General features: G+C 44.2%; 1 protein-coding gene across 6 annotated transcripts in view; it reads right to left on the bottom strand.

The window, feature by feature from the left end:
• Positions 1 to 1,034: 1,034 nt before the first annotated feature.
• Positions 1,035 to 27,196, bottom strand: part of LOC101165497 (stimulated by retinoic acid gene 6 protein-like) — an 86,975-nt gene continuing 60,813 nt past the window's right edge. For 5 of the 6 annotated variants that reach the window (XM_023963039.1, XM_011484056.4, XM_078932226.1 and 2 more), the window contains 3 exons: positions 7,507 to 7,670; positions 7,165 to 7,308; positions 1,035 to 3,179 (listed from right to left, as the gene is read on the bottom strand). In XM_023963039.1, coding sequence (XP_023818807.1) covers positions 2,995 to 3,179; positions 7,165 to 7,308; positions 7,507 to 7,670 — 493 coding nt within the window. In that variant the 3' untranslated portion in view covers positions 1,035 to 2,994. Of the gene's footprint in view, positions 3,180 to 7,164; positions 7,309 to 7,506; positions 7,671 to 7,995; positions 8,147 to 27,196 lie in introns of those variants that run through there. The other variant, XR_013647883.1, reaches the window with a different exon arrangement.

Raw genomic sequence — 27,196 nt, 5'->3', positions numbered from 1 at the left:
ATGTTACTCAGCAACACCGACCTTCAACTCCCTCCACAGATTCTCCATGGTCCCCAATCCCCAGGTCACAGACCAGTACTAATAAATATGTTTGTTTGTTTTTTTATTTACCATATTATTCTGAAGGCAGTTTTATTTTGTAAAACTATGACTAACACTTGATGTATGTCAACACTATTGACTGTAAAGGACAACTGGACTGAGTGACCCCGCCCCCCCAGGCGTTCAAAACCCTCTGGTCCGAAGAAGCTGAAATCCATAGACTTCCATGAAGAAAAAACAGCTGTTACTCAGTCATTCTATTGGTCAGAATAACTATTAATGCTTTGCTCCCTTTTTTTTTTAAACATGTCCTTGATAATCCTAATTTTTTCATCGTATTCTTTCTCTACTTCAAGTTATAATCGGACGCCTCAATAAAACTATGTGGTCTCACGTCTCACGTTTAAAGAGTTTGACAGATTCTAAATAGGGGTGGGATTTTCTAACAAGCTCAAGCTGATTGGATAGAGTGGTTGCCATAGAAATATACACTCAGACCGACATGGAGCAATCATGGAGCAATCACTACTTACTGATGACGTCTGGTTCCAACATTTTGGCTTATTGACTTATGTTGGAACTGGAAGCAAATCAGTCAATTCCCTTCTGTCATGCAGTCCCCCCTTGGTCAATGTTTTCTACTTAATCATTAATCCACTAGAGGCAGCAGAAAGGCTTTTTTTGGCTAATTTCAAAATGGATGCTTTCATAGAATCTCATATACACTTTTGGCGGGAAGAATTTAGTTAATTTTTAAAGCTTTATAGTAAGAAGAACTCATCTTTATTTTTCATTTTCTTAAATGATTATTTGCTGTTTTGAAAGAATTCAAATGTCTTAATTAATTCTTTATTAAACGCCATGTTAAAATGTCTTGAAACAGTGGGTAGACCTTAGTAGGGGCCTTTTTTTCTCTATACACTCATATCAACCTTTTTGCATCGTAAACTAATATTGTTGTGAGCAAAAACAAATCACCCAACGGATCAAACTTTGCTTTTGTGAATTTTATTCAAAAGTAAAAAAAAACAAAAACATTTGAAATCCAAGAATGTGAATTTTCTGTTGAATTCTTTGATATAGAGGGCTTTACAGGGTCAAACAATGGATAATTTAAAAAAAAAACGGATACATTGTTTTTAACACTGATCTGAGACTGCATTGAGTCGTTATAGTGCTAAAATGATATTCTATGGAAAAAAACTGTAATTTTGCCTGTAGTACATTTTCACAATTTAGAAACAAACTTGGAAATGCACAAGTTTGTTTTAAAAATCTTTCATAGTTAAAGTTCATCTATAATGAACATTACAGACGGTTCATTGTAAATAGAACAACTTGCTGAATTGCTGACACTACTGTGTGTGTGAGTGTGTACATACACTGACACCTTGAGGGACAGTCAGGAACTGACAGACATACAGCAGTTACAAGACTATAACAGACTCAACCGTCTCCTACAGGCCTGAGGTGGAGCAGTAGTGACACACGACCGGAATGAACCGCTTACATGCAGCACGGTCGGATCAACAATCGGCATAACCCACCTATCTCCATCAGAAAGAAATTTTGATCCAAACGAGTCTGATTTGGGCAGACTATTTTGAACGGAGTGTTTACATGACGCATTTTTCTTCAGATCAGGCGTTCTTTCTGATTACTTTAGTCCATGTAAACGCAGCTACTGATTGGTTTTCATTTAACAAACTGATTGATCAATCAATCAAACTTTATTTATAAAAAGCTCTTAACATGCCTGCTGCTCAAAGCACTTTAGAATTAAAAACAATCAACAAAATGCAAAAAAGAGAAAAAAACCCAACCCACCCCATTGCCCTCCCTCCCCTCCCTGCCATACATACACCCAATGACCCCAAACTTTATGCATACAGGCAGGAAGAAATGATTATAATAATAAAACAGACATACGGCTTGGCTCTGCTGTGAGGAAACAATATGTCTGGAATCTGTTATACCAGGAGCAGCTCATCCACAGAATGTCACCACAGCGCCCACCCGCACCAGACAGCAACGGGGTTCACACCACAGCCATGAGGCTGTGATGCTGGGCCCCAGCTGCCCCAGCAAGGGTAAGCACAGCAGCAACAGCCCCGATCAAACCAGCAAGCCCTGGTACAAAAGATCGCCATATGGAAACATAACTTCATAAATGGGGATGTAGGAACTTCAAGATCAAATTGTTTATTTCTAGTCTTGGTCATTTATTTACAACAGGAACATTTTGGAAGAAATTAACCTTGTTCAAATCACATATTTTTTTAATTGTACAACAGAAAAGTAAACAATAAAAATAGTGATACACCAAAAAATATATTTTTTTAATGTCATGCATTGAAAAAACATGCATGTATGCACGTTTTGCATTATTGTTTGTTCTGACAGTTGTTGTTGTGCGTCTTACTCATTTCAAAGAGTTACAATGACAAGAAATAACAGGTGTGTGTGTTTGTGCTGAGATAAATGTGTGCAAATGCTAGAAATTCCCAGCAGACCTGAATGCAGCAATAGTGAGCTCTTTATGAAAGTACATAAGAGCAGAAATTCCATGCACCTCATGCTGCATGCAGCACCCCTTGTGCTATCCTAGGCACTTTAACATTGGGAGTTGGGTCATCTAGACCCACTAGACAGTGCTCTGAACCTTTTTTCTTCAATGATTTGTGATCTTCACTGGTGTCCATGGATTACATGAAATCTTTCCACCTTCATCCACCTTTGTCATGGTATGGAGAACACGTCAATGTGAGGCCCACCCTCACATTGACGTGTTCTACCCTACCGTCATAGAATAGCACAAGGGTTAAATGAGACTATTAAATGTGTGCAATCAAGCCAGGATTATATGATTGAGCCAACTATGGGATGGATATTTGTAATAGAACCCTTCACATGATTTGCTCATGGTCCAAAATAATTACATGCATCCCTGTCCTATTGTGAGCCCTGTGTTATACGGCCCTGCATCTGAGACACCATGACCCAAGCCTGCACTGCCGTCTCTGACTGCTTGGACGATGACGACAGGTGGTGCTTCCGAAGCAGAATCAACTGTGGGTTCCTCAGTAGGGTGTAAGACAACATCCAGCGCTTCCAGGCTCGGACTTTCACAAAGGATCCTAAGCAAAAGGGAAAAAGCAATAAAATATTAACAGGGGGATGATTAGGTACAGAGCGTTGGAACAGAAAGAAGATTGTGCATTTTGAAAAGGAATTAGATAGAACTTTAATTGATCCCACGACAGGGAAATGTTTTACTGTAACTACAGGGAAGAGCATGATCGCAGTCCCCCACTACCCACTAAATAATCCAGATTCCACATTTGAGAAATTTGCAGCGGTCAGCACAGCCCGGGTTCTTGATGGTACAAATAGTTCTTGATGATCACATACAGTTGTTCTGTGTAGGATCCTTTAAAGTACTGCCACATTGTACTACAGTGTTCCCTCGCTGTTTCCAGGTTTGCCTTTCATGGTCTCGAAGAGTTTTTGTCAGTGCAATGTTGCTTTATTTATTTAATATTAAGCACCACGTGTTTAGCCAAGAGATAAGCCAACCAGGATGTGTTCTTCATCCTGGTTGGCTGTACATCTGTGTCCTTCAATCTCCTTCGTGCCGTCTCTCCTGTGCTGAGCTCGTCACATTTCCCAAAAATCTGATTGTTTTCTTTCTAGAATACTGGACTTCTTTTTCTATGAAGACTTGAATTTCCCTCTTTTTCTTATATTTTAAGCACTGCACAGAGCCTCACTCGGGGCAAAGTAGTGTTTGTGCCACTCTGCCTTCATTACCGAGCGTTATGTCTGGACCTGATCTCCTGACCCCGTTTCGGACTCTGTTTGACTGCCGCCTGCCCCGACTCTCGCCTGGTCTTCCCCGTCTCCCCTCTGATGATCTTATGCCTGTTATTGACCTCTCCCTGCCTGACAAGGTTATTATAGTTAACGAAAACGAATGAAAAAACTAAAACTAGAACTGGAAAAACATTTTCGTTAACTGAAATAAAAATAAAAACGAGAGTTAAAAAGAAAACAAAAACTAAATAAAACTGTTTGTTGTGTGTATAAAACGAAATGAAACTAACTAATATTAACCCCTAAAAAATACTTAGTTTTCGTCTTTGTTAATACATAAGTCTTTTGGGTTGAAATAAAATCTATTTACTTCACGCTGCTAGTTTTACTGTGTATTTGACCCCTACGGCATCACGTTGTCTGTGACGTCACATGATGTCTGTCAGACACTGCCGGCTAGCGTGGTCATAGACATTTACATGAGCGTGATGGCTGCATTAAAAGTTGGGAGAAAGCGGGAGAGTCCTATTTGGGACTTTTTTGAATATAACAGCGTTGAAAACTAAAGTAAGTGCCTTGTAGTCGAAGCAGGAGACAAAATTTGTGGAACGCTCCTCAAAGGGAAAAACCCTACGAATCTAAAAGTACATCTAAAAAGCGCACACAAAAACCCAAATCAACAGTACCTAGACAAGCAAGCTTGTCGCCCGCCCTCCCCCGAAAAAGAAGCGAGAGCAGGTAACGTAATGCTGTTATCGGCTGTTGTATTTTAATTTAACGATGGTTGTCCTTGTGTCCTCTGAATAATAAGTGTTTCAAAATGTATCTTTGATTGAGTTTTTATTATACAACACTTATTCTTGTGATTTTGAATCATGCACCTGACAAATATCCTAATTTACAAAAAAAAAGAAAAAACTAAAACTAACACTAAAACTAATAAAAACTAAACTAAAACGAAGCAATTTCAAAAAATAAAAACTAATAAAAACTAGTAAAGCTGCCTCTAAAAACTAATTAAAACTAAATAAATTTAAAAACAAAAATTCAAATCGAAATAAAAACTAAAACTAATAAAAAATCCGAAACTATTATAACCTTGCTGCCTGACCCTGATAAGCTAACATATTAGCTAAGCTAGTTTATTAGCTAAACTAATAAACCTGCTGCACTTGGAACCAGCTGTCTGCCTGTTCCTGTGACACACCAGGACAGGGGGTTGATCCGTACAAGTACTGCAGGTTTTTCGGTTGTCCAGGTCCGTGGAGGGTCATAGAGAGGAGAGGCTGAATCTCAAGAGGGGAACATGTGTGTCTTGAAGCTGAGGCTCGTACTGCGACCTCAAGGGACGCCATGAAAATGGAAGGTACCATTTAATGTCAATGTATTGTGAAGTATTTGTAAGGATAATGGAAGTGTCAGGACATGGCCATTTCCGCTGTTCTCCCACTCACCTGTTCCCTGACTAATGAATGGCTTCAGATGTGCCCCGGGGTACATGAAGTGGGTGTATGAGGTGGGTGTGTCCACTCATTCTCTACCAGTTCATGACTCTTCTCCTAGTTGCATTTCAGGCTTAAGCGCACAGATTGCGTTTCTGTTCCTACTGGCCCCACATGCTTCTCACGCAAGGAGCCTGTGTCTGTCAACGCTCAACGTTCATGTAAGGAGCCTGCCCCTCCCTTTGCCAGGCACTCATGGAAGCTGTCTGCTTCTCTCCTCTTGTCTTTCATGCACGGAGCCGGCTGTCTCACCTCTCACAAAATCCTCCCCCCCGTCTGTGACGTCACGCTTCCTCACAAGCTCAGCAGGACGTAGCAGCAGTCTTAAATTGGACTTTGGACATTTTATGTAACTCTCCTCAATAACTTTTTCATACCCTGTACGTGCCTTAACTTGGGTCCTCATTAACCCTTGCGTTATCCTATGGGGTCCAGATGACCCGATACTTACATTGACGTGTTCTCCCTACCATGACAAAGGTGGAAAAAGGTGGAAAGATTTCATGCTATATATGGACACCAGTGAAGATCACAAATCATTGAAGAAAAACGGTTCAGCGCACTGTCTAGTGGGTCTAGATCAGTGGTCCCCAACCCCAGGGCCACGGACCGGTACCGGTCTGTGGGTCATTTGGTACCAGGCCGCACAGAAAGATTAAATAACTTGCATTACTTCCATTTTATTTATTTCGGAATCTGAAAGACGTTCAATTTTGAAAAATTGCCCGATTCTCTGGAACATCAGTCTATAAGGGGGGGCTCATTACGACGATCGCGATCGACCGGTCGATCTTCAAGGACATGAGGGTAGATCGCAGGCCAGCAAAGATCAATAACAAAAAAAAAAGTACTTCTAAACAATCCACCAGCCAATCAAAGGGAAGGAAGCTGTGTTTTTTCCATGGCACGCGCTTCGTACGGAGCCATCAGCGCCTTTGAAATGCCATGCCGCCCATGCTCCCCGCATTGCACGGTTTACAACAGAGCATGACATACGATAGTCGCTGCTTTCTGTCTCTGTAATAAAACGCCATATCTATTAGCACAAAAGTATATTTGTGTAATCTTACTGTGTAGTTTTTAATCATCAGTACATAAACAACAATGTACAAATAAACATGTAACTAATAAACAAACATTTACTAATAGTATATATATATATATATATATATATATATATATATATATATATATATATATATATATATATATATATATATATATATATATATGTCATACCAGTCCGTGGCATGAAAAAGGTTGGGGACCACTGGTCTAGATTACCCCACTCCCAATGTTAAAGTGCATAGGATAGCACAATGGTTAAATCAAAACAGGAAGTTACACTAACTTATGAAGTACTGTTTTGCTGCTGCACAGGATGTGCATATGATACAAAAGTGCCTGTAAACCACAAAAACTCTGATTGTCTAATTTCCTCATTTTTAACAGGCTGAACGTAAGCACGGCATGACAATAACAACTGCGTCCCAACAACTTCCTGCCTATTTACTCCTATGTGCTGAATAAGTGTTCACTAGGACCTGTCGCCCGCAGCACACCCCCAGAAAAAAATGTACAAGAATATTTTTTTTTGCTATAAGTTCACTGCGCGTTCCACAACTTTAACATTTGGTGCGGATCACTTGGATGCTTCATAAAAGTTTGATCATTTTTCATCTGCAGACAGCCCCTATCCACCGTAAGGACAACTGGGACTTGTGGGTATGACAGATGATAAAGATTTTAACACAAACAAGTAAACAGAAATCTTTTGGGTATGTAAGTCACTCTGCAAAACACTCACCAGACGTAGTGTTATGAAGTAAGGAATATGCAGGTTTCCTTTGGTCCTTCACAGTGTTGGACCACAGCAACTGACAGAAACACAGCATGACAGGGTTGTTGTGGTAATGATCAGCAAAGATCATCCCCACCCATGTCATGTGACCTGAAAAAGACGGTCAAAACAAGAACAGAAAAATACAGTGTTTTACAAAGTAACCAGCTTTGTTAGGAATTCCAATCCAGGAAGATTTAAGAAGCAAACATGGAATAATATTCTATTGTTGTTATGATTTTAACTAAATGCTCATTATAGTTGTTCTAAACATGGTCCAGACATGTTTTTCGGTCTGTTGTGTCTCACCTAAATCCAGCCTTTCATATCCTTTCTGCATGATGCTTCTGTCAATGCGAGACACCAGTGCTGTTCCAATGACCATGTTCAACAGCAGTCTTAGTATGCATGCGGTGAGACCCACTCCAACATTGTAGAGAAAAAAGAAGTAGCTGAAGAAACTGAATGCCTTCCTGTGAAAAAAAGACAGTTTGGAGATTTAGGACTTTGATTTTCACTCTTGGCTCTTTACATACACAACAGTCTTAAACACGAAGATGTAGAGACAATGTCTGGCTGTATTGATGATGTCATGGAATATATATGGAGAAACAGAGTAACATCATTTCCACTTGTGTGTATCAAGCCCCCGCATCAAACAACCGTTTGTACAACTGGGAGATTTTAAATCATCCCTGCTAAATTTAAGCTGTGGAGTACCACAAGGGTCAATATTAGGCCCAACACTTCATCCTATACATTAATGACATACACATGGTGTCAAATACATTCAAATACCTTTTATATGCCGACGACACAAGTATGATATGTACAGGGGAGAATCTCAGTGAAGTAGTAAAAATAGTAAACACAGAAATGAGGACACACTTCCGGGTTGAGGACACACTTCCGGGTTAGCATGATGCTGTGACGCGGACCGGCTCGAGACCTGGTGGAAAATAAGATGATTTAATCCTGGGAAACTAAAACAACAAACAAGCCAGCGGAATATCTTTTTTTCTCTATTTTTCTTCTTTTTTGGGATAAATACACCGTCCCAGTGCCATTCCCCTCCCCGATTTTTTTCCAAAGTAAACTCCGAACGTCCTGGAGAGCTGCAGCAGCGAGGAGGATCTGGACAGCCTGACAAGCTACATCGACGAGCAATACGAGCGTCTCGTCATGGGAAAAACCCCTCAGTCAGCCAAGCCAGCCGCCCCCACCAAGCGGAGCCGACCCGAAGAATCACCGGGAGCTTCTCCACCGAAGACGGAGTTTGAATCTAACGCGTGGGATATGCTTCTTAGCATTGATGCCAAACTATCCAGCTTCGACAGCCGTCTTTCCCTCCTGGAAGTTCTTCACCGGGAATTTCAAGAGATCAAGGATGCTCTAGAATTTTCCCAAAAACAAGTGGAAACCCTGACCGCGGAGAATTCAGCGCTGAGGGAGTCGGTAAAGTCCATCACTGATGGAATGAGCCAACTCTCTGAAGAAAATAAGAAGATCAAGGAGTCCATTCTGGATCTTCAATCAAGATCCATGAGAGATAACCTAGTGGTCATGGGAATACCAGAAACACCAGAAGAAAACGCCGAGGAAAAAATTAAAAACTTTATTCAAAGCCAGCTAAAGCTTCCAGAGGAAAAAGTTAAAACCATAAACTTTCACCGTGTGCATCGCATGGGAGCAGTGAGACCTGGGAACCGCAGGCCCAGACCCATCGTGGCCAAGTTTGTCCTTCACAAGGAGAAGGAAGAGGTGAGGCGCCGTGGCAGGGAGCTCCGGGGAACCGACTTCAGGATGGATGATCAGTTCCCCAAAGAAATCTTGGAGCGCCGAAGGATCCTGTTCCCCATCAGGAAGAAATTTCTGAGCGAAGGGGCCCGCGCTGTCATATCTGTGGACCGACTCTATGTGAATGGACAGCTCCATCGCGACCCAAACGTCACTCCCTGGCTCTTCTAAACCAGATATGTATCCACACCCTTTACACTCTCTGCACAGGTGTTAGTTTATGCTTATATGTGACACACTGGGCATAACTCACGGGGCATAAAGGTTTCCACTTTAGGTAAAATCACCACCAGTCTCCTCAGCAGCTTCAAGCCTGTTTATGATAGGTTTGTTCTGTTTCTACCCTCCCTGTTTCCTTATTTATCCCCCCCTCTGCACTCCTTTCCCTTTTTTCTTTTTTCACACACTATTCCCTCCCCCTCACCTAAGCTGCCACATAACCCAGCCACTCTACAATAGTACTGATCTGCACAACACACTCAGACACTCAGGATGTCCAGCATTACATCACATGCACTGTGCATTACACATTAAGCCTCATAGCAACATCAAGCACACAATTATGTGTACATATATACTCATTTTTGCCTCCATCAACAACATACAGTTTCTAGCATTCACCTCAACAGCAGCATGTCCACCCTAAGGTTAGTTACTTGGAATGTGCACGGAGCTGGAACCAGAGAGAAGAGACTGAAAGTAATGAGCAAATTAAAAGATCTCAAAACTGATTTTGCGTTTCTTCAAGAAACTCATATGTCTAGTTCCTCAGTGAATATTCTCGCCACAGCAGATTTTCCCAACGTATATTCAGCCTGTTATAATTCTAGACAGAGAGGAGTAACAATTATGATAAATAGGGAAATTAAATTCACAGAAACTAGTACAGTCATAGACCCAGAGGGAAGATTTATAATAGTCACTCTTTCCACTCAAAATATGCAGCTGTGTTTAGCTAATGTGTACGCCCCCAATGTAGATGACCCTAAATTCTTTCATTCCTTCTTCTCTGCGCTATCTGAACATACAGACAAATCGCTAATCATTGCAGGTGACCTCAACATGTGTTTAGATCCAGAGATGGATAGGCTAAATAACACAGGAAATCTTAGACTCTGGCAATCCACAAACACTGTTAAACAGTACATGGAGGATTTTGGTCTTTGTGATGTTTGGCGTTTATTCCACCCCACGAAAAGAACTTATACCTTTTTCTCCACAGTTCATCAATCATACTCCAGGCTAGATTATTTCTTGGTTAACAGCTCCTTGTTGAGCATAGCTACGGAAGCACAGATCCACCCCATTACTATCAGCGACCACGCACCAGTTTCCCTGACTCTTAAAAACAAAACATCACCACCTTCATTAAGGAGCTGGAGGTTCAATACATCGTTGCTCAGAGACCCTAACTTTATAGATTTCCTTGCTAAAGAATGGTCCTCATATCTTCAAAATAATGACCACCCAGGTATTTCCTCGTGCCTTTTATGGGAGGCCGGGAAAGCAGTCATGAGAGGAAAAATAATCGCCTTCTCATCCCACAAAAAAAGAAAAGAAAACTCTAAACTAGTGGATTTAGAGCAAAAAATCAGACTGTTAGAGGAAACCTACAGCAACTCTCCGGATGAACAAACTCTACAACAAATAAGGAAAGTAAGAATCGAATTAAATGAAATAACTAATCAAAGAACACAGTTTTTATTACAGAGACTACGCTTGGAGAGGTTTGATCACAGTAATAAATCTGGGAAATATTTGGCAAATCAACTCAAAATAAACAAAGAGAAGACAACTATTTCATCAGTCATAGACCTAACAGGAAATTCAACACATGATCCAGCTGCAATAAATTCAGTTTTTAAAAACTTTTACCAATCTCTCTACTCATCCCAAATTAATCCCTCTGACAATGACATCAACAGTTTTCTCAATAGCATAGATTTGCCTAGACCAACAGAGGAACAAATCACAGCCCTGGAGTCCCCTTTTACTAAAGAAGAGCTACATAAAGCATTAACCAACATGCCTAGTAAAAAAGCCCCAGGACCAGACGGCTTCCCAGCAGAATTTTATAAAGAGTTTTGGCAAATCTTAGCTCCCATTTTTCTCAGAATGACAATAGAAATTAAGGACAACAATTATCTACCTCCAAATATGAATTCTGCTAATATAATCTTACTTCTGAAACCTGGGAAAGATCCCACATCACCATCCAGCTATCGACCCATATCGCTGATTAATGCAGATCTTAAAATAATCTGCAAAGCTTTGGCGGGAAGGCTGGAGAAGGTAGTTCCCTCTCTAATACATCCTGACCAAACAGGTTTTATAAAGGGTAGACATTCATCTACCAACATGCGCAGATTAATCAACCTCATAGATTATACAACCATCAACAACCGAGAAGCAACCATTTTGTCACTGGACGCAGAAAAGGCATTTGATCGGGTCAACTGGAAATTTTTAATAGCCACCCTGAACAAATTTGGCTTTGGAAAATCATTTATTAACTGGATTAAAATACTATATGCCTCTCCTAATGCTCGTATCAGAACAAATGATCAAACATCTCCAAGCTTTAATTTACAAAGAGGAACCAGACAAGGCTGTCCACTATCTCCGTCTTTATTTGCACTATTTATTGAACCTCTAGCTGCTGCAATTAGGCAAAGTCGAGACATTGAAGGCATTCAAACCAAAAATTTAGAACACAAAATAAGTCTTTATGCAGATGATGTTTTACTATTTACTCCTAATTCACAATCTTCCATCTGCCAAATCATCTCCCTAATTAATAGATTTTCCTCAGTTTCAGAATACTCCATAAACTGGTCTAAAAGCACAATTCTACCAATTAATTGCAATTATCTAAATCCGTCATCTATTAAAATACAAACAGGCAACATAAAGTACTTAGGTATAAATATCTCCTCTAGGCTTTCTGATCTACTCAAGCTAAACCACACCCAACTACTTAAAACAACCGAGGCTGATCTCACTAGATGGAAAACTCTACCCATTTCTCTAATCGGGAGAGTTGCAGCCATAAAAATGATGATTCTCCCAAAAATTAACTACCTATTTTCAATGATTCCTTCCAAACCTCCAACTACTTGGTTCAAATCATTAGACTCATTCATTTCCCAATACCTCTGGGAAGGTAAACCCCCACGGATTAGTTTAAAAACTATTAAAAAACCTAAAGATAGAGGAGGACTAGGCCTTCCAGACTTCCAGGACTACTACTCCGCGAACAGATTGTGTTATGTACAAAAATGGCTGAATCCTGGTGTGCTGGATGAATCCTGGCTAGACATTGAACAAAATCTCTGTGATAACCTAGATATTTCTAATTTACCTTTCTTCAGTTCTAAAATTAAACAACACAAATGCTTCAGAAGTTTAAACATCAGCTCATCCTTAACAGCCTGGTGGGATTTTCTTAAAAAAAACAACCTCACATTATTTCCATGTAAACTTACCCCCATTTGGAATAACCCTGACATTTTGTTTAACAAAAACATGATTCATTTTGCTTCATGGAAGAACAAAGGAATCGAGCAGTTCCAGCATATAATTCAGAATAGAAAATTTATGTCCCTCTCAACGTTATCCTCAACCTATGGAATTAATATAAACAAATTTCTAGAATATCAGCAGCTTAAATCAGCTATAAGCACTAAATACTGCCTGACCCAAATAGACCTAGACCCTCCCCTTGCAGTAACACATTTCATGGACCTTAAAAATCCCAAACTCACCTCCAAAATTTATAAGATGTTATCAGACATAGATGAAACCATTTACTTACCCATGACAAAATGGGAGTCTGAGCTATCATTGAATTCTAGTGATCAATTTTGGCTACAGATCTGTTTGAATGCCTTTAATATGACCAAAAGCCCTAATCTGCAACTTATTCAATACAAGATTCTCCACAGAACTCACTACACCGGACAGAGGTTATTTAAAATGGGTCTCAATCAGTCTGCTACATGCACACAGTGCATAGGTAACAACATAGACGACTATTTGCATGCCCTGTGGGTCTGTCCACCTGTCCAATCATTCTGGCGTAAGGTTTGTGAGGATTTATCAATCTGGTTTAATCATAAGATTCCTGCTTGCCCCAAATTCTGCTTATTAGGTGACCTGAATAACATCAACATGGAATCTAACAAGGCTTATATGGTTCTCACCGCTGTATGTATCGCAAAGAAAACTATCCTCCTAAACTGGAAATCTAAAAATAATCTTAGCATCAACCACTACAGAAACCTCATGTCAGAGCATATTAGTTCAGAGATAATGTCCTCCACAAAAAACCTGTCGGCTTCAGACTCTCCCTGGCTCCAGCTGGTTAGTCACATCACCTAGTGGGGGTGGGATGGTGATAGGTTGAGCCGGGTCCTGGCTGGTTGGGTGGGCCGGGGTGGGTTTGGGGGGGTGGGCTCTGCCGGGCCTGTCGTTCTCCCGGCTCGGGGCTCTGGTTGCCTGGGTGGGGTGGTGGTGGGGGCGCACACTCTGCCGGCAACTTGGCAGGGGTTCCTGGGCGGGTGCCTGCTGGGCGCAGGGTAGGCAGTGTGGCTGACCGGGAACGGCGGCCGGGTGCCGTGCTGGGTGGCTGGTCGCCGTGGCGGGGGCTGGGGGGGGGGCTTGGGGCTCTGGGACCTGGGGTCGTCTGCCCGTGGCCGGTGTTTCGCCCGTGGCCGGTAGTTGGCGCGTGGCCTGGCCCCCCGGGGGTCGGCGCCGCAGTCACAGCAGGGGTTAATGGGTTCACTTGGGTGGGTTTATTTCATTATTATTATTATTATTATTATTATTATTATATTAATTATTTTATTATTATTATTATTATTATTATTATTATTATTATTATTATTATTATTATTACTTATTTATTTATTTTTGGGGGGGGGGGCCTGGGGGGGCAGTGTGCTAGTCCTTAGGGGGGCCAGGGTATGAATGGTGGGGCTGGACCCCCTGCCCCCCCGTTCTGGCACCGGGACCCTTCCTTGCTGGTTGTCTCTCGGCGCCGCGAGGATCTGGCCTCCAACTGCGGCTGGCTTGGCGTTTCTGGCTGCCCGGCCGCTCTGGGAGGGGGGGCGCCTACCGCGGCCGGCTGGGGGGCCGGTCGCTCGGGGGAGCCTTCTCCCCCGGTTGTGCCCATCCGCCCGCTCCTCCCCGCTCTCACCCAAACAAATATTGCACACAGGCACATAGGGCCCCGGGATCTGGATGGGAGGGGTATGCTGGCGGGGCTCACTGGGGATGCCCCTCTCTGGGTTCTCGTTGGCACCCGCCCTCCTCCCCGCTTTTTACTTGCATATTAGACACTCTGATTCATCTAGGGCCTTGTGGAGAGGGTCTGGTGGAGGGGGGCACGGTGAAACATCCGTGCTCACCTTTCGCTGGCCCCCCCACAATTTTAACTTCCTCTGTAGACACACACACTGCATGCTAGCAGCACACACACAGCAAATACACACCACTCACAGAGGGACTCCGGAGTGGGGGGCTTTGCGGCTTGGCAGCGGTGGATCCCCCCACACTGGTGACCTCCTATTTTACCTGCAGCACACACACAGCACTCCCACACCTCCATACATGGGTGGGGTCGGGGGGGGGCGGCCGGTCTTCACCCGCCTGGTCCTCTCGGGGCGGCCGGGCTTATGGGTGTCCTGTCGGCTGCGGGAGGGGTCGGGCATGCGGCGCTGGGGGTCGGCCGGCTGGGGGGGGGGGTTGCTGCTTGGCGGCGGGGGTAGGGAGGGTAACCAGATGATTGTGAGTATGTGTGTGTGAGTGCATGGGTAGGACCGACCTGGGGGCTGGCTCGCTGGGACCCTCTGGGGCTTTCCCTCCCCATCACAGAGAGGGGAGGGCACTGAGAGGGTTGGGGAGGGGGGGTCAGATATTATGGCGGGGGGGGTGGTAGTGCGTAGGGTTTTAGGGGGGTGGCTGTGGCTGTGGGTGCGTGGCGATTCCTGGGTTGCTAAGGTCGCGGGCCTGGGCTGGCTTGCGGGGACGGGGCGCCGGTCGGGTGGTGGCCGGCTCTTGGGTTCCGGGGGCCCTGGCTTCGTCCCTGGCCTTTGTCTCGGTGTCCGGCGCCCGGTGGCCCCCATGGCTGCCGCCTGGTACGGCTAAGCGCTCTTGTCTTGTGGCCTGGGGGCCGGACACTGGGTTCGCTTGTGCCTCTGGGCATTGGGGGGGCCCCTGTAGGGGGGCCCTCTCTGTGCCTGGCTGGTGGGGTGGGCGGTCCCCTCCTCCTCCCCTCCCGGGCTGCCTGGGTCCGGATGCTGGGGGGGCTTCTGGCCTGGGGGGCTCTCCTCCCCTCTCCTGGTCTGGCTGGTCTGGCTGGGTAGGATCTGGCTCCCTTTATGAACACACGGTTCACGTCGGCAGCATGCATGTATCTCCACCCCCACGTGCACGTGCACACTGCTCCCTGTCTGCTTCATCCCTCCTCCTTACCTACAGTGTATTGATGGACAGTTTTTTTTTCTCGCTCATCTTAGTGTCAGATTTTCACCTTTGATGTAACATTCGTCTTTCCAGCAGATCTGGTATAATTGTTACAGCTTAAATTAATAACTTAGTCAAATCAGTGCTTGTATCCCCCACCTTTTCACCTTTCTTCCTTTTACTCTCTTCCACCCTCCCCTCACATTCTTCCCCTCTCCCTCCCCACACACACTAAATGTAACAAATAAATAAAAAATAATACGACAAAAAGGGGTTTATACAAATCTACACTCTAGTTTCTTGAAGCTATATAACCTCTTTTTGTGATAGTAAAACCTGTCCAACACAAAAAGCCTTCAGCTCTAATCTGTTTGCTCAGCTGTTGGACAGAACAAGTTAAAAAAAAAAAAAAAAAAAAAAAAAAAAAGAAATGGGGAAACTGAAACAATGGTTTGACAAAAATAAACCCTCACTCAAACTTCCGGTTCTGGGTTACAGCACGGACACGTGGGGGCTGACGGCGGCTATCCAAAAAAAGAGAGCTGACCCTGGCCCCCAAGAAAAACCAGGACTACGAAGACCTTACATAATAATTAAGTAATTCATCTTTGTCATGTGCTTTATTGATATTTAAAGATCTGTCTGATAAAAGTTGTGAACCAGATAATGATAAATCATGTAATAAAATGGTTACAGTAGAACAAGGGTGGGATTATATAAGTTGGCTTCCTTCCACTCCCTTTCAAGCAATATTTATTAATAAGTCTAATTATCCTAAGTTTGATTTGTCTTTGTATGAATGTTTTTTGTGTATTATTCTTATTTGATTGCTTGAAATAAACCATTTCAAATAAAAAAAATTATGATTTTTGGAAATCACCCCATTCCTGCAGATTTAGAAATAAAAGTTCCTATTGATAATTATGTTCTGGAAAGAGTGACTGAGTTCCTTGAAGTAATTATGAACGACAAAATAAGTTGGAAGCCACAAATAAAGCAAGTCAGAGCTAAACTTGCTAAAAGTGTAGCATTGTTGGAAAAAACGCATACTATATTGGTGGACTACCAATATATTCATCCATAATACTACCACATTTACAATACAGTGTTGAAGTTTGGGGAAATACTAAAACAAATCTACAGTATTTGAATTTTATGCAAAAAAAGCTATTAGAATAGTTCATGGTGTGGACTATGGGACATAGAAATGCACTATTTTTAAAGTCGGGTTTATTGAAATTATGGGAAACTAGTGAACCTTATAACTAGGGGTGTGAGGATAACCTCATCACTTTTTTTTAAAGTTTTTTTTTTTTTTTAAGTTTTGCATTTGGTGCGTGATTGGAACTATAAAAAAAACATTGAACACATTCATCTTTGTTGATAATTTACTTTTTCTGCTAGTCCTGTGTTCAGACTTCAAGGGTTTCTGGGGAAAACCTTTTATTAATCTTCTCCTACACTCCGTGCGCTGCGCCTCTCACCTTTTGCGCTGCGTGCGGCTGTCACTCCCTCTTAGAGCCTCGTCTGGCACGCAGCTCACTCTTACACACACGCGCGGTTTCAAAAACACACACACATCCTCATTCTACAACAGACGTTTCCGTCTTAGGAGGAAATACGACAAATTTACTGCATTCTAACCATTCATTTCCATTGTATTCATTTCCATTACAAGCTGCGTGCGTTCTTGAGTGCACAACATGGCCGCCCGCTGGAGGATTTTGTGTTGGGGGGGTGTTTATTACTGTTCTCCTTCACTCCGTAACACCAAACATGAATGTGCACTGTTAGATTTCCATGAATATCACTACATGTTTTGTTTGGGAACTATTTTGTGCAGCGCAACGTTACGTGTCTGTATAAATAAAGGCGGAGCCTCCTGCCCCGCCTTCTTCATGGGTGTCAGGCTTCATGGCTGCCGGAAGGGTGACAAAGTGTCTGCAGTCTGTTTATTACTGGGCAATACATAATATTTGAGAAGATATCTGTACCAGAGAGCACAGGTGAAACTCGCTTGCAGCTCCAGAGCGGTCCGCTGTAGAAGAATCAACACCCCCCCCCCTACACAAGACGGACAGCGCTCACACACACACAGTCAATCTACAACACCTATATAGTTAGTTAATTAGTTAGATAGGTAGTAGTTAGTTGTTACTGTTATTTGTTAATAAAGAATAGTGCGTTGTCATTGTATTTATTTCCGATGCAGCTGCTGGGGGATTTTGTGGGTTTTTTTTTTCTTTGGGGGGGGGGCTGCGGTTAACCACTACACCGCGCCCCCTGCTGGTTCATCACCAAAAATCCCACAAATCGTTGAAGACTACTGCCCGGAGGTCCTTGAGCAACGTTCTGCCTATCGTGGAGTTATGAAAGAGCTGCTCAACTTAGGCCTCAGGCCCCCTCTCGGCTACCTGGCCAGGCTTTTCATTGTGACCAAAGAGGGGGATTGGAAGCGGCTAGCTTCACTTGAAGATGCCAAGAACCCCAATAACCCTCGTGCTATCCTATGACCCCACCCTTACACTGACGTGTTCTCCCTGCCATGACAAAGGTGGATAAAGGTGGAAAGATTTCATGTAATCCATGGACACCAGTGAAGATCACAAATCATTGAAGAAAAAAGGTTCAGCGTACTGTCTAGTGCAGGGGTGTCAAACTCATTTTGGTTCAGGGTCCACATTCAACCCGTCTGATCTCAACTGGGCCGGACCAGTAGCGTAAAGGCAAAACAACAGCTTTATTCTTGTTTTTTTACCCAATTGGAAAACATGCCTCAACCAACATGGTAGCCTATTCATTCATTCATCTTCTTAACCGTTTATTCCCTGGACTGGTCGCCAGTCTGTCGCAGGGTAGAATATCCTCAATCACACATCCATTCACTCTCACACTCACACCTATGGAAAATTTAGAGTTGCCAATTAACCTTTTAACCTATGGTAGCCTAATCATTTCTTATTACACATTCATTCACAGAGGCCAATGGATCTTATATAAAATTAATTTCACTTTAAAAAATATCGGTTTATTCAATTTTATACAGCCTGAATATTTTAAATCTGACACTGAAGCAATCCTGATAATAAATTCAAGAAGGGCTACAAAAAATATGAAACATCTTCCTAAAATGTAAACGTCCAAACGATGACAAAATTACACTAAATTAAACTTGCAAACATTTGTGAACATAAGAGTTTGGAGTTAACCTTCTTTCTCTCCTGAAACTTCACAAGACCGTTAATATCAGGATTCAAATCAGAAATACATTTGCAGAAACACATTTACTGTCATTCCAGTGTGCAAAACACAATGAAATGTCCATTATTATTTTCATTCATTATTATAAGAATCTTTTCCTGGTTTCTACCTGAATTTTGTGGCAACACCTGCCTTCATCCTGACCTTTGATGGGGCGCCATCAGTGACCAAAATTACTTCATGTGACCAGTTCACTTCAGCATCGTCCAGCACAGTAACTAGAGAACTGACTATATCATCAGTTGTTGTTGTGACCATCAACTCAAGAAACTCCACTTGACGGTCTCTTCATCACCTCTAATAAATATGTACAGCTGTACATCAATAGTGACTGAAAATACAATAAATGACTGGATTCCTTCATATGGCTGCCCATGTTTCCTCAGAGATGTTGAATCTGGAGTTGTAATTCTTGACAGACTCATGTTTAAGGTCGACTGCTTTTTGGGAACAAGACTTCTGCAGCCTTCAGCATTTTTCAATAAGTTCACCATCAAAAAAAAGGATTGGATGTTTGCTCCAACTTGTTTGCAATAAGGTAGCTAGCTTTCACTGCTCTATCACTGACATCACGGCTGCAGTAAATCCAGGTGGTTATTTATCAGTCCAGCTAATATTTGCTAAATCTTTTTTTTCTTAACTGCAGATGGTGAAACTTTTCTTTGTGGAGAGTCTCATAATGGAGCTGAATGTTATATTCTTGGAGAACCTGTTGATGACATACCAAGCATGCAGGTTTGCATTCAGCTCCGTGAACAAATAAAACGCTTTCCATTTTCCTGGAAAGCTCAGGACTTCACTTCAACCTTTTTTTCTTTTTGACAACATTTTGGTCATTGGGGTGTCACTACTGATCGTCCTTCAGTGGTGAGGCTCACAGGGAACCAAACTACTGCCTACCCAGACACAGAGCTGTTAGGTTTCGTTTTTGGCACATGCAGAGTTATGTTGTTTCACCTGTTAAGCTTTTCTTTTGCTCCCCTAGTGGCGGAATTGCGCATTTCGGTTATTTCTTTAAAAAATCATAACTCGCCACAGGAATGGACTAGAAACTTGCTTTCTTTTTTAAACATCCTTGTGATTTTGACTCTTCATGTGTGGGCCGGAATAAACTCGTGGGCCGTATGTTTGACACCCCTGGTCTAGTGGGTCTAGATCAGAGGTCCCCAACCCTTTTGTCTACGCGGTGGGGGGTGGGGGGTGGGGCGTGTTGAGGTGCAACGCAAGGCACGTTTACCGCTGCCTATTAAAGGCAGATCTCCCTTTTTTAGCGGGTGCAGGTTCCTCTTCTGTCCCTTCATTGGATCGTTTCTCCCTTGTCAAAGCAACTTGTCAAAGTTTGTTTTTTGCTCATTGTGGTTGTTTGGGTTTAATTTTAAAATAAAACGTTTTTTTCGAAGAAAACAATAAAATGGAAATTATTTTTTCTTTCTGTGCGTCCCGGTGCCAAGTGTCCCGCGGCCCAGTACCGGTCCGCGGCCCGGTGGTTGGGGACCACTGGTCTAGATGACCCAACTCTCAATGTTAAAGTGCCTAGGATAGCACAACGGTTAAAGATGCGAGGGCTCTATACTTCATCAATCTCATTTCCAAAAGCAGAGGTAATCCTAACGGTGGTTTTCAACACCATTAGTGGTATTGTGGTGCCCAGTCCATCTGCGGTTCCCACTCATTCACATGATGATTGTGAAAAGTTTTTATAATTTTTTATTGAAAAGTCAGATCAGTGGGAAGCTCTCTGTGTCACACTGCTGGTCTTGTTTCTGTTCCTAGTCTACCTCGGCTTGTGATTTTAGACATGTTATCACCTGTTTCTCTCCCTGAGCTAATCAGATTAGTCAGCACAATGAAGTCATCTTCTTGCTCTCTCGATGTGCTGCCAACATCTCTGCTCAAAGATGTCTTCCAGTCCATCTGTGTTACTGCTACTGGTCTTGACCGCAGCCTCTGAAACTGTTGACCATTACGTCTTCTTGGACAGGCAAAAAAACTGGGTTGGGGTGTCCGGATCTGCTCTAAATTGGTTCTCCTCTTATCTGACTGGTAGATCTGTTTCTGTTGTTTTTCTCAAAGTTTAAGTCCTGTTCTGCTTCCCTCACTCCTGGACCTTTATTGTTTATTTTATATCTGCTGCCTTTGCAGCATAGTTTAAGTTCTTTTAATAATATTTCCTATCATTTTTATGCTGATGATATTCAGCTTTATGTGTCTTTAAAACCCCAGGATGTTTTGGATTGATCTGGATTCAGTCAAGAGTTGGATGAATGATAATTTTCTCCACCTAAATGAAGCCAAAACTGAGGTACAGGGGTCTCATTTATAAAACTTTGCGTAGGATTTGCGTCAGAAGTGGCGTACGGATGAAACATAGGACGTGCGTACGCACAGAAATATTCAGATTCATAAAACCGTGCGCACGCACATCCTACGCATCTTTCCCTTAATAAATCACAACCGATTCTAAATGCAACGCAGCTTTTGCGGTTACATGACACGCCCATAGTTGCCCATAAATAGTCCGTGATACGCCCACAAATGAATATTCATTGATTGGGAAATCATGGCAACACAGAGAGGAAATTAAAAAAAACTAACTTCACTCAATGTGAAGTAGAAGTTATCGTTGGCGAGTTGGAAAAGAGGAGAAAAGTTTTGTTTGGAGGGCACAGTGTGGACATTACTAATGCCGTAAAGGCACGTGAGTGGCAAACGGTGGCAGACGCCGTAAATGCTGTAGCCTCACAACCTCGGACCGTGGCCGAAATGAAAAAGAAATGGTCGGACATCAATCAAAGTCGAGGCAGAACAACGTCTAGCGCTCCATCGCCAGAGTGTCTCTGCCACCGGGGGGCACCGGAGCGCCAGATGCACCGGGTGACACGCGTGGTTCCTCCGAGTGCTCTTCTGTAACGCCGGGCCCAAAAGCCTGCAGAGGTCCAACAGGACGGCTCGAGGAAGTCTGAACCGGCTCATAAGCCAGTCGTCCTCGTTTGCCAGCAAGTCTTCTTGCTGTCTAAAGATGCGTTCACTCCAAATTCTTCCATTTGCCACATCTTCTAAGAGCGCAAGATCAGCCATTGTGCGTCATTACGCATTGTGACGGGGCATTTTATTTCCCTCCATTTAATTACATCTGACAAGCTACGGATGTCGGTAATAATCGACGTGGAAATGGGAAATTGTTCAGCGCAAATGTAATGTCTTGTTGCTTTCTGAATGGTTGAGACATACGCCATACAGTGTTTTATCAAAAATAAAACAAACTAAAGGCATATGTATGAATACCATAATTCCATAGCTTATGAAAAAAATTTTTTTACTATGAAAACAACTTTCCCCAGTGGACAATTTATCTATCTATCTATCTATCTATCTATCTATCTATCTATCTATCTATCTATCTATCTATCTATCTATCTATCTATCTATCTATCTATCTATCTACCTATCTAATTGCACCTATATCTGCTCCGCCAGATGGACACATTAACAAGAATATCAGTTTTGTACATTATTTCGTTCTGTTAACTGTATTATTTATGAGGATGAATTGCACAACATGCCAATATTGCAGAACATATCAGAATCTTTATTATCATTCTGCAGAGCACAATGAAATTTTTTCCAGCAACTCTCGATATAAAAAAGGTAGAATAAAATAAAATAAGAATAAGGAGCTATATAAGGCATAAATACTTAAATACTGTACAGTAGAGTGGGGTGAATATTGCACGAGTGGGTATTCCACATTAGAATGGATATTGCACATACAGCATGAATATTGCACACAGTTTAAAATAGAGTCAGAGCATTGTCAGCTGTGTGCTGACAGGGGTTAGTGGGTTATGTTAAGTCTGGGGGGAGGGGGCGGTTTCGTTGACCCAGTTGTGTGATGTGTGGGGGGGGTGGGGGGTGGATGGACCTCACTGCTCTTGGGAAGAAGCTGTTCCTCAGTCTGTTTGTGTGAGTTCTGATGCTCCTGTATCTCTTCCCAGAGGGAAGAGGTACAAACAGGTTATGTCCTGGGTGGGTGGGGTCTGCAGCAATACGACCAGCCTTCCGTCGGACCCGGCTGTCATACACTGAGTCGAGTTGTGGGAGAGGTCCTCCCACAATCTCCTGTGCGGTTTTCACCACCCGGGCCAAGTCCTTCCTGTCTTGAGCGGTGCAGCTCCCGTACCACACCGTAGCACTCAGACAGAGGATGCTCTCTATGGTTGCCTTGTAGAAGTTCCCCAGAAGTTGTGATGAAAGTCCAGTCCTTTTAAGCTTCCTGAGAAAGAAGAGTCTCTGCTGAGCCTTCTTCACCAGGTGGGATGTGTGCAGCGACCAGGTGAGGTCAGATGTGATGTGGATTCCCAGGAACTTGATGTGGTCCACCTGCTCCACCTCCTCCCCGTTAATGAGGAGGGGGGTGTGTGCCACCTTTCTAGTCCTTCTAAAATCCACAATGATCTCTTTGGTCTTGGAGGTGTTCAGGATGAGGTTGTTGTCAGCACACCATCCTGTCAGGTGCTGAACTTCCTCTCTGTAGTGAGTCTCATCATTGTTGGATATGAGACCCACTACGGTGGTGTCGTCGGCGAACTTTAAAACCAGATTTGTGGAATGAATAGCGGAGCAGTCGTGGGTGAACAGAGTGAAGAGGGCGGGGCTGAGGACACACCCCTGTGGTGTTCCTGTGCTCAGGATCAGAGTGGATGATGTTGAGTCCCCGATTCTCACCACTTGGGGCCTGTTGGTGAGAAAGTCTTTGATCCAGAGGCACAGGGAGGCAGGCAGACCCAGGTTGTGGAGCTTCAGTGTCAGCTTGTCCGGGATCACCGTGTTGAAGGCTGAACTGAAGTCCACAAATAACATCCTGACATAGGTGTCAGGATGCTCCAGGTGGGACAGGGTAGCATGCAGGGCTAGTGAGACTGCGTCCTCTGTCGATCGGTTCTCCCTGTAAGCGAACTGATGACTGTCCAGAGTAGCAGGGATGATGTCCTTGATGTGGTTCAGGATGATCCTCTCAAAGCACTTCATGATCACCGGTGTCAGAGCGACCGGCCGGTAATCATTGAGGCACGAGACGGATATTTCTGACATGGTGCCTCTGTCGGCCTCCTCCCCCTCTCCTCTCCGCTTGGCTGCTGATTCTCAACACCTGCGACCACTTACCTCATCACCTCATCCGCCTTCATAAGGAGCCACAGGATCATCAGTCTTCGCCAGTCCGTTGCCCCTGATGGTGCATAGTTGGTCGTCAAGTCAAGCTATTGTTCGTTTTCGCTACGTCAAGCCTGTGACTAAACCTGTCTCTCTCTCTCTACTCACCCTCAGGAATCCAGTACCACGAGTGGTCGCTCGAATCAGTTCCCAGCCGTTCTCATCAGTCTGTCCTCTCCTGCGGTCCCACCACGAGCCTCTGCCTCATCAAGTGTCTCCACCTTCGTCAACATCGGCCTACGGAGAAATCCACCAGTGACGCCGCTAACTTCTGTCTTCCAGTTCGGAACCGACATCTGGACCTGCTCACGTTCTGCTCTCTACTCCTCGTATTAAAACTCTTACCCGCCAACGCTCGCCTCCCGCTGTGTTTCTTCTGGGTTCCAGCATCTGGGTTCAAAAAGTGTTCTGTAGCCATGACAGAACGGACTGGCCATAATCCCAACCCAGCTGACCCAGAAGGACTCAGATTAGCCGTTTCCCAACAAGGCATTATGCTGGGACGTCAAGCGGACGCTCTGTCGCAAATGGCGGCTGCCCAGCAGGATCTCTTTCATCGCCTAGATGGTATGACCCAGACCTTACATGAACTAACCAGCCAGTTTTCCCAGGTTTCGCCTGCCACAGTCCATACTCCTGTCGTCCCAGCTCCTTCCGCTTCCGGAGTGCCGTCCGCAACCGAAAACATCCGACTCCAACCGGAACCTTTCTTCGGGGAGGTGGAAGCCTGCGGAGGATTTTTGCTGCAGTGCCAGTTAATATGTCAACAAGCTCCCCGATTCTACCAGTCCGACCACAGTAAGATCACCCTTGTCATTAATTCTCTACGAAGTAAAGCTCTCCAGTGGGCCCAAGCTTTTCTCTCTGCCAATCCCATCTCTCACCTGTCTTACGAGCGATTCCTCGGCGAATTCCGCCTGATATTCGACCAACCTCGTAAACAGGAAGAGGCAACCCGGCGGCTGCTCGCGCTCAAACAGCGGAACCGTGCTGTTAGCGATCACGTCATCGATTTCCGCATTCTAGCGGTTGAAGCTGGCTGGCCCGATGTGGCCCTCAAAGGCGTTTTTTACCAGTCCTTGAATGAACAAATTAAAGACCACCTTTGTTCTCAACCGGAAGCACGATCCTTTGAGGAGTTAGTGTCCGCCGCTCTCCGGTCGGACGTTAGGATACGTGAGCGCCAAAAAGAACGAGGTCATCCGGCTCCACGTCCCCCGACCAAGTCCATCCACGCTCCACCGATCGATCCAGGCCTGTATGCTGTCCCCTCCAAGACTATGGAGGAACCCATGCAGATCGGCCACTCAAGGCTGTCAGAAGAGGAACGGCGCAAAAGACGCGAAGCTGGAGCCTGTTTTTACTGCGGGGCTAAAGGCCATCTAGTCTCGGGATGCCCAGTTCGTTTAAACTTCCCAGCCCCTCGCTAGACGACAGGCCGCGAGGGGAGTTATCTGCCACAGATTCTGGTAAAGAATTCATGTATTTACCTGTCAAGTTATGCCTCGATCGCCAAGTTCATGATCTCAGGGCCCTCGTAGATTCTGGGGCGGAACAGAGCTTAATTGACTTTCGTGTGGTTAACCACTTGTCTATCCCCACAGAGCCCCTAGAAAACCCCATTGAAGCCTCGGGCCTCGGGGGACAACACCTGTCCCGTATTACCCATCGCACCAAGCCCATTCTCCTCGTCACGTCAGGTAATCATAGGGAATCAGTTCAGTTTTACATCACCCAGTCCGCCCATACCCCCATAGTGTTAGGGTTCACCTGGCTCAGATTACATAATCCCCAATTTAACTGGGCTCAGGGATCTGTCACTCAGTGGAGTCCTTATTGCCTTGCAAACTGTTTACTGTCCGCTGTTCCCCGTGTTCCCCCCATAGATACCGAGAGTCCCGCCTCAGTAGATCTGGCTTCCATTCCGTCTTGTTATCACGACTTAAAAGCAGTTTTCAGCAAATCTAAGGCTAGCGCTCTTCCCCCGCATAGACCTTACGATTGCGCCATTACTCTCCTTCCTGGCGCTCCTTTACCTAAGGGGCGGCTGTTCAACCTGTCCGGTCCCGAAAGAAGCGCCATGGAACAGTACATCCAGGAAGCGCTCTCGTTAGGTCACATACGACCCTCTTCCTCCCCTGTGGGGGCTGGTTTTTTCTTCGTGGCTAAGAAAGATAAGACACTCAGGCCTTGCATCGACTACCGCGAACTAAATCAGATCACCGTCAAAGATAAATATTCCTTGCCTTTAATCACGTCTGTTTTTGACTCTCTTCAACAAGCCCGTATCTTCACGAAATTAGACCTCCGCAATGCGTACCATCTGGTTCGTATCAAGGAAGGCGACGAATGGAAGACTGCATTTAAAACCCCCTTAGGGCACTATGAATATTTGGTCATGCCCTTTGGCCTCACCAACGCCCCTGCAGTCTTCCAGCGGTTGGTCAATGACATTCTCCGTGACTTCCTTAATCGCTTCATCTTCGTCTACCTTGATGACATTCTCATCTATTCCCATGATCAGGCCCAGCATGAACATCACGTACGTCTCGTGCTTGAGAGACTTCTGGAAAACCAACTCTATGTAAAATTCGAGAAATGCGAATTTCATGTTCCAACCGTTCAGTTTCTCGGCTACGTCATCGAGGCAGGTCGCATCCGACCTGACCCCTCTAAGATAGAGGCCGTCGCCAACTGGGCACCTCCAGACACACGGAAAAAACTTCAGCAGTTCTTAGGCTTCGCCAACTTTTATAGGCGATTTATCAGGAATTACAGCAGCATCGCTTCTCCTCTCACACGCCTTACTTCCACTACTCATCCCTTTGCCTTGTCTACTGAAGCCCAACAAGCCTTCGACAAACTGAAGGACCTTTTCGTATCCGCACCCATCCTCATCCAACCTGACCCATCTCGTCAATTCATTGTCGAGGTGGACGCTTCTGATACCGGTGTGGGTGCCGTCCTCTCCCAAAAAGAGGCCTCAACTGACAAATTAAAACCTTGTGCTTATTTTTCACGAAAACTATCACCAGCAGAAAGAAACTATGATGTCGGCAACCGGGAACTACTTGCCATCAAGCTGGCATTGGAGGAATGGCGTCACTGGTTGGAGGGAGCAGAACAGCCGTTCATCGTGTGGACAGACCACAAGAACCTGGCCTATCTCCGCTCAGCCAAACGACTCAACTCCAGGCAAGCTCGTTGGTGTCTTTTTTTTGACCGCTTCAATTTTGTAATCACCTACAGACCCGGATCCCGAAAT

Source organism: Oryzias latipes, chromosome 15, assembly GCF_053564925.1.
Source record: "Oryzias latipes strain Hd-rR chromosome 15, Olatipes_Hd-rR_3.1".
NCBI lineage: Eukaryota > Metazoa > Chordata > Actinopteri > Beloniformes > Adrianichthyidae > Oryzias > Oryzias latipes.
The sequence above is the reverse complement of the archived record's forward strand: the minus strand, read 5'-3'. Positions and strand labels throughout refer to the sequence as shown.